General features: G+C 37.9%; 1 protein-coding gene across 1 annotated transcript; it reads left to right on the top strand.

Moving 5' to 3' along the window:
• The first annotated feature begins 4,647 nt into the window (after window positions 1-4,647).
• On the top strand, window positions 4,648-8,400 carry LOC102476638 (cadherin-12). The gene is made up of 2 exons (XM_027774138.1): window positions 4,648-4,884; window positions 7,262-8,400. Exons 1-2 carry the CDS (start codon window positions 4,752-4,754, stop codon window positions 7,759-7,761), a joined length of 633 nt encoding a protein of 210 aa, XP_027629939.1. The 5' UTR covers window positions 4,648-4,751; the 3' UTR covers window positions 7,762-8,400.
• Window positions 8,401-8,699: the final 299 nt, after the last annotated feature.

An 8,699-nucleotide genomic window follows, 5' to 3' on the forward strand; every position in this document is an offset into this window, starting at 1 on the left:
CTGACTTCAAGTTTAATCTCAACTTTGTTTCAGATAATTCAGACAGTCAGCGCTGCAGACCGAGACCTTTCACCTGCTGGGCAGCAGTTCTCCTTCAGATTATCACCCGAGGCTGCCATCAAACCAAATTTTACAGTCCGTGACTTTAGGAGTAAGTATAAGCATGCAAAGATTTACCACTCATATTGCATTTTTTTTTTTTAAAGGGCACAAAGGGAAGAATCAATGATTTTTCCTAAAAGCACTTCATTTTATAAATTTCTCATACATGAAATCCATATATGGGAAATTCAAAATTCTATACCTAGTAGTAAATTAAATATTGGATCTCTATACTGCATCTATTCAGGCAGCTTACTTACATTATACGTGTGGATAGTCTCTTAATGAGCTAAGCAAATAAAAGACTACCTGGCAAATTGAACGCTTTCTTTGTTTTGAATATATCATTTGTCCCCCAACAGATTACTCTACACATAAATAGGAAACTCTTTAGTAACTATTCTGGACTAATACACAGTACTGTAGCGGTTAAGAATGTAGTAACTGAAATTAAAATGATGAGGGTTTTCATTTCCACTCTATATCACCTAAATGATAGATAATTTTTATTTATGTATATTTATATTTATTTATTTATCTTGTGGGTATAGCAAAGAAGAGAATTTATAAAGGAGAGGGAGAGGGAAAAAAAAGGAATTCTCAAGAAGAAGGGAGGGGTCCCATAATGTTAAACCTCACAGTGTTTGCCTTAAATAAAATCATATATACAGGGACCAACAAATTGTATGGTGGTTAAGGTGCTGGACTCCCACATGGTCAACCATGGTTTGAGTCCCAGACCTGGCAGCTTACTTTCTGACTTTCTCTCTCTCTGGTCAAAATAAAAATAAATAAATAAATAAATGAAATGAAATAAAAGAATTCTTTATTAAAAATCATATTTGCAGGACCAGCAGTTAGTGTAATGGCTGTCACTGGGCTCCCATGTACTTGACTGAGGTTCCAGTCCCAGACCCGGTAGCTTAAACTCACGTCGGGTGCATGTGCATGTGTGCCCAAGATCCTGAGATAATGGAGGAGAAGGGATTGTGGTGTGGCCATCCCCCCTGGGGGGGTGATTTCTCGTTTTCTGTCTGTTTGTCTCTCTCTGTCTTTCTAGCGAGTACACATGCCCTATAAAAAAACTTCTCAAAAAAAATCATATTTGCAAAGCCTTTAACATATTGTCTAACATATGTTACTGTCAAGGTGATTTTAACAACTATCCATGCCATCATGTTTACATTTATATTTCTTACTGCTTTTCTTACTGCTATCATGTCTGCGACTACCAACACTAATTATTATTGTACCTGCTATTACTATAGCCACTACAAAAAACGTAAAGGCACATGAACTAGACACATAAGGTCAAGTACTTGTCTGTTGCTCTGGGTGGATGGGAAGGAGCTTTAAAAAGTTCATTGGAAAAGGGTAACAGGAAAAAGAAATATATAGATTTCTATTTTTTGCTTTCATTTTTTTTAAAGTAAAAATAAATTTGCATTTTAAGTTCCATTTTTTCATAAATTTGTAGAAATCCCATACACACACACACAAACACACATAAACATATATATTCACATTTATAATATACAAGATGAGAAAAACTAAAGTTTTAATCTAAAACAGCTTTTTAATTTATTTATTGCTATAGGGTGCGTGTGCTCACCAGAGATGGATAGTAAAAAATCATGCCCCATGGGGAGATGGCCATGCTTCAATCCCTTCTCCTTTGTTCTGCTTTCTGGATTTTGGGCATGCATGCTCATGTACCCAGCATGATTTCTAAGCCACCAGGTCTGGGACTCAAACCGCACAGGTGGCCATGTGGAATTCACTGCCTTAACCTCCATGCCACCTGCTGGACTCAGCCAATTTTCTTTGGATGTATTTTAAAAATAGATCCATAGGTAAGATATTTTATAGACTCATAATTTTTAGTTTTTGCTTTTATATTTTGTATGAGAATATCCACAAGAGTATTATTTTTCTCTATGTGATTTTGATGTAAAAAAAATATCGGTTAACACAACATGTCTCTTGTAAACCATTGTATAGTCTTTCTAAATAAAGCATTTAATATTTACAATAGGTATGATGATTATTTCTTCTTTCCTTAGGGATTATTTTGATTATATCTGATTGCATTTTGCTACCTTTCATAATAATTATAGAAAAAATTAAAATAAGAATGTGTTTTACTGACTCAGGAAGAACTTAGTACTATTTAGCAGACACTAACTTTAAGGTGTGAAGTGAAGCTCATTGTAACCATCTGATAAATGTCACAATTTTTAGACAACACAGCTGGAATTGAAACCCGGAGAAATGGATACAGTCGCAGGCAGCAAGAGTTATATTTCCTCCCCGTTGTAATAGAAGACAGCAGTTACCCCATCCAGAGCAGCACGAACACAATGACTATTCGAGTTTGTAGATGTGACTCTGACGGCACCATCCTGTCTTGTAACGTGGAAGCAATTTTCCTACCTGTTGGACTGAGCACTGGAGCTTTGATTGCAATCCTACTGTGCATCGTTATACTCTTAGGTTGGTTTCAGTGTTGATCCTTCTCTCTTCTATCTTTATTTTCTTTGTCTATCTCTCTGCTTAACATACCAAGTAAATCAGTTTTTCTTCATTGTGATGTTACATTGGGATAGAAGATAACCCATCTGTAGGCCAACCCCATGGTTTACCAATTAAGATAGCCAGATCACATGTCACCCATCAACGACATGGTTCAAATCCCTGACCCAGTGGCTTGAAAAGTACACTAAGCATTGTGTGTGCTCCATCTCCAAAACTCCATCAGGGTAGGGAAATGGAAGAGAAGAGATTCCAGTGAGACCTGCCCCATTGAGAGATGTTTTCTCCCTCTCTGTCTCTCTCATAGTGATATTCTCTGTAAGAAATATTAATTTCCCATAATGTTTTTTTTAGAATTATTATTTAATTTTATTTATTATTATTAATAGTTGTTATTATTTAATTTACTATAGGCACACGTGCTCACCAGTGAGAGAGAGAAAAGGCAAGCCATCATGTCCAGGTCTCAAACCGTGGTCAGTCATGTGGACTCGGTCTAGTGCTCCAACCACCAGTCTGCTTGCTGGCTCCTCTACAATGGTTTCTAAATTCATTTCCCATCCTAGCCACTATTGTGGTCTGATAAGAAGCGAAGCTATATTTAAAAAAATACTAGATAAGTAATAGTTCTCAAATTCCAGTTCAGTAAAGAAAAGGAGAATAGAGAAAGGAGAGGGAAAAGAAAAGAACATAAAGGGACTGCTTGATTTATATTTCTCTGTTTAAACTGCCAGCCAGAAGCAATTCTTCTACTTTTCTCACATCTCCTCACATCAAAATTCTAACCATTCCCACTAGAACAGAACAGAACAAACTAAAATATCTTGAAGCCCTGCAAAGGAAAAGGATTGAAGTTAAATATATTCTGTAACATCTCTGTGAGAGTGAACATAAACCTACTTTAGGGGTTTCCCTCTTCCATCACTCTGTGCAGCTTCTCCATTTCACTTGTGAATTCACTGCCAGATTCGTGAAAGCAGCGAGGTTTTCTGTTTTGCCTTTCATTCCTTTGAATTCAGCTTGCAACAGACATGCAATTGAGCACTGTGGAATCACTTATATATGCATATTTACTATTTAAAGTTATTCTGAAAAATGTGTAATCTACTTTTATCTCTAAGACAGAAAATACAAAATTTACAAAATTGCCAGAATGTAAAAGATAGAATAAGGGAGTTTCTAATAGTAACTTTTCCTAAGCCTGAAACCTCACACTGTCTTGGAGGGTGATGTTCTAGTTCAATTTGCACAGTGTAGATATTAATCCCACAAAAGTACTCAATGTGCTGGAAAAAAAGTATTCTTTATATTCTGATTATTTTTGTTTTGTTTTGTTTTTCTATTTAGCCAGAGGGCATGAGGACTTCCCAGAGAGAGTGAGGCAGAGAGAGGAAGATAGAAAACATTCTCCAGTGAGGCGCATTGAAACTAGAATCCCTTCTCTTTTATCTCTCCATCCTGTCGGAATATGGGGATTGCACATGCCTGGCACGTTTTTCAATCCTGCCAGGGCCAGGATTCTAACAGTGGTCTGCCATGTGGGATCTGGCTCTCTTAATTACTGGGCCACTGGCCCAGCCCTATCCTCCCAACTTATAAGAAAGTATCCCTTGCATCTATTTGTGTTGATGATATAAATCTTAAAAAGGAGCATTCAAAATGCCATTCTCATACTTGAATTGAACATGATCGATGAGTTATTTAACTTCTGATCAAGCGTTTGTTTTCTGTACTGTCTCCCATTCCTTGTTCTCTTTGCAGTTATCTGCCTCGGAGTCTCGCTGTGTCAACTGAGCATGACTGTCTCTCCGGAGAGTACATGGCCCTCGAGCAATTTTTTTTTTGCATTTTGCTACCTTTCATAATAATTATAGAAAAAATTAAAATAAGAATGTGTTTTACTGACTCAGGAAGAACTTAGTACTATTTAGCAGACACTAACTTTAAGGTGTGAAGTGAAGCTCATTGTAACCATCTGATAAATGTCACAATTTTTAGACAACACAGCTGGAATTGAAACCCGGAGAAATGGATACAGTCGCAGGCAGCAAGAGTTATATTTCCTCCCCGTTGTAATAGAAGACAGCAGTTACCCCATCCAGAGCAGCACGAACACAATGACTATTCGAGTTTGTAGATGTGACTCTGACGGCACCATCCTGTCTTGTAACGTGGAAGCAATTTTCCTACCTGTTGGACTGAGCACTGGAGCTTTGATTGCAATCCTACTGTGCATCGTTATACTCTTAGGTTGGTTTCAGTGTTGATCCTTCTCTCTTCTATCTTTATTTTCTTTGTCTATCTCTCTGCTTAACATACCAAGTAAATCAGTTTTTCTTCATTGTGATGTTACATTGGGATAGAAGATAACCCATCTGTAGGCCAACCCCATGGTTTACCAATTAAGATAGCCAGATCACATGTCACCCATCAACGACATGGTTCAAATCCCTGACCCAGTGGCTTGAAAAGTACACTAAGCATTGTGTGTGCTCCATCTCCAAAACTCCATCAGGGTAGGGAAATGGAAGAGAAGAGATTCCAGTGAGACCTGCCCCATTGAGAGATGTTTTCTCCCTCTCTGTCTCTCTCATAGTGATATTCTCTGTAAGAAATATTAATTTCCCATAATGTTTTTTTTAGAATTATTATTTAATTTTATTTATTATTATTAATAGTTGTTATTATTTAATTTACTATAGGCACACGTGCTCACCAGTGAGAGAGAGAAAAGGCAAGCCATCATGTCCAGGTCTCAAACCGTGGTCAGTCATGTGGACTCGGTCTAGTGCTCCAACCACCAGTCTGCTTGCTGGCTCCTCTACAATGGTTTCTAAATTCATTTCCCATCCTAGCCACTATTGTGGTCTGATAAGAAGCTATATAATCCTTAAAAAAATACTAGATAAGTAATAGTTCTCAAATTCCAGTTCAGTAAAGAAAAGGAGAATAGAGAAAGGAGAGGGAAAAAAATAGAACATAAAGGGACTGCTTGATTTATATTTCTCTGTTTAAACTGCCAGCCAGAAGCAATTCTTCTACTTTTCTCACATCTCCTCACATCAAAATTCTAACCATTCCCACTAGAACAGAACAGAACAAACTAAAATATCTTGAAGCCCTGCAAAGGAAAAGGATTGAAGTTAAATATATTCTGTAACATCTCTGTGAGAGTGAACATAAACCTACTTTAGGGGTTTCCCTCTTCCATCACTCTGTGCAGCTTCTCCATTTCACTTGTGAATTCACTGCCAGATTCGTGAAAGCAGCGAGGTTTTCTGTTTTGCCTTTCATTCCTTTGAATTCAGCTTGCAACAGACATGCAATTGAGCACTGTGGAATCACTTATATATGCATATTTACTATTTAAAGTTATTCTGAAAAATGTGTAATCTACTTTTATCTCTAAGACAGAAAATACAAAATTTACAAAATTGCCAGAATGTAAAAGATAGAATAAGGGAGTTTCTAATAGTAACTTTTCCTAAGCCTGAAACCTCACACTGTCTTGGAGGGTGATGTTCTAGTTCAATTTGCACAGTGTAGATATTAATCCCACAAAAGTACTCAATGTGCTGGAAAAAAAGTATTCTTTATATTCTGATTATTTTTGTTTTGTTTTGTTTTTCTATTTAGCCAGAGGGCATGAGGACTTCCCAGAGAGAGTGAGGCAGAGAGAGGAAGATAGAAAACATTCTCCAGTGAGGCGCATTGAAACTAGAATCCCTTCTCTTTTATCTCTCCATCCTGTCGGAATATGGGGATTGCACATGCCTGGCACGTTTTTCAATCCTGCCAGGGCCAGGATTCTAACAGTGGTCTGCCATGTGGGATCTGGCTCTCTTAATTACTGGGCCACTGGCCCAGCCCTATCCTCCCAACTTATAAGAAAGTATCCCTTGCATCTATTTGTGTTGATGATATAAATCTTAAAAAGGAGCATTCAAAATGCCATTCTCATACTTGAATTGAACATGATCGATGAGTTATTTAACTTCTGATCAAGCGTTTGTTTTCTGTACTGTCTCCCATTCCTTGTTCTCTTTGCAGTTATCTGCCTCGGAGTCTCGCTGTGTCAACTGAGCATGACTGTCTCTCCGGAGAGTACATGGCCCTCGAGCAATTTTTTTTTTCTTTTTCTTTTCCTTTTTTCTTTCTTTTTTAGGCAGGGGGGTGGGGAGGGGAGAAATTTTTCTATAGGGCATGTACGCTTACCAGAGAACAGAGAGAGATAGAAAGGGAAAAATCGCCTTCTGGTAAAATGCCCATGTTGCAATCCCTTCTCCTAGGGATTTTGGGCATGCATGGACACATTCCCATGTGAATTTCAAGCCGCAGGGTCTGGGACTTTAAACCACAGTGAAGCACATGGGAGTCCAGCATCTTAATCACTAAATCACCTGCTGGCTTGAAAAAAGAAATTTAATTAAACTAAGAAATACAGTTGACTTCAGGCAATGAAAGAAGAATGTAAACATATATGGTATTGATGATAGTATGCTTACTTTGAATTTAATAAGTCTTAAAGAAAAACTAAAAGCAGCTCTGATTGACTTTAATGTTCAAGGAGAGGGAAACATGGCCATCTGCTTGCTATGCTCAAAGCGCTCTTTTTGTCTTGCTCCAGCCATAGTCGTGCTGTATGTAGCACTGCGGAGGCAGAAGAAGAAAGACACCCTGATGACCTCTAAGGAAGACATCAGAGACAATGTCATTCATTATGACGATGAAGGAGGTGGCGAGGAGGACACCCAGGCTTTCGACATCGGCGCTCTGAGAAATCCCAAAGTGATCGAAGAGAACAAAATCCGCAGGGATATAAAACCAGAGTCTCTGTGTTTACCTCGTCAAAGACCACCAGTGGAAGATAACACAGACATCAGGGACTTCATTCATCAAAGGCTACAAGAAAATGACATGGATCCAACCGCCCCACCGTACGACTCGCTGGCCACCTACGCCTACGAAGGAAATGGGTCTGTGGCAGAGTCCCTCAGCTCTATAGACTCTCTCACCACAGAGGCCGACCAGGACTACGACTATCTCACAGACTGGGGACCCCGCTTTAAAGTCTTGGCCGACATGTTTGGCGAAGAAGAGAGTTATAACCCTGATAAAGTCACTTAGGAGAGACGTGAAGGCTAAAGTACAACTGAAAGGAGAAATTTTTTAAAAAGGGAAAAAAAAGAAAAAAACACCAATAGAAATCACATGCACACACGCGCACACACACACACACACACACAGACCCCGACCCGGGCTTTATTGGACAAGATTCCTTTGATTATCTGGTTTCTAGCAAGTTGCTATATATTTATCATATTGTCAGTTTTGGTTTATTCTGCCGACACAAGATAAATCCTATAATATGTACTTTCTTTGTTTTGTTTTGTTATTTCAGGAACACACTGAGACAAGCTCAGGCCTATTATATATAATTTACTGACATGACAACTAGAACGAAGATAGCTATGTGGCATCACGGTGGAAGAGTGTTAGATTTTTCTTAATTCCACTAAAGTGCCTATTGAAACTCTTATCATTTAAAGGGTATACAGTGCACTCTGCTGTGATGGCATTGCAGGATTCAGAGATAAAGAAGACATAAAACAAAGACACCGTCTTTATGTCAAGGAGCAATAGCAACATGCTGACTCTTCTCGTTCCTTCCGAGAGAAAAATACTTTCTGAACTCCATCTTCTTATAGATCAAAGCATTCTTTTTCTTTTTTTAAACTGTATGCCGAAGCATAATTTGTTTTTATTACCCAGTCAGAAAAATGAAATAAATGCGATAGTATCAACTTCATATGTAAGTCCTGAATTCTGAAAGCAATGTTTGATCTTAATACTAGTTCATATGAAAGTGGTTCATGAAAATGTTACTTTTTTTTCCAAAAAAAAAAATAAAATTACAAAAAAGGAAATAAAAATATTCCTCTTTATAAAGAGATGCCTCAGGTCTCACATTCCACGTTAAAATAAATACTGGCTTTGTTTATACTGTACTGGTGTGTGGAAAATTGGTTTTAAAAAGTCACTAAACTTTTCACTCACAGATAAGA

The sequence above is a fragment of the Tupaia chinensis genome, unplaced genomic scaffold (assembly GCF_000334495.1).
Source record: "Tupaia chinensis unplaced genomic scaffold, TupChi_1.0 Scaffold000405_1, whole genome shotgun sequence".
Taxonomy (NCBI): domain Eukaryota; kingdom Metazoa; phylum Chordata; class Mammalia; order Scandentia; family Tupaiidae; genus Tupaia; species Tupaia belangeri.

What these genes read in the sequence shown, in the direction of transcription:
- LOC102476638 (XM_027774138.1), top strand. Translation starts at nt 4,752, where the DNA reads ATGACTATTCGAGTTTGTAGATGTGACTCTGACGGCACCATCCTGTCT. An exon ending in GTGCATCGTTATACTCTTAG is followed by an intron (nt 4,885 to 7,261) that starts GTTGGTTTCAGT and finishes GTCTTGCTCCAG; the next exon opens with CCATAGTCGTGCTGTATGTA.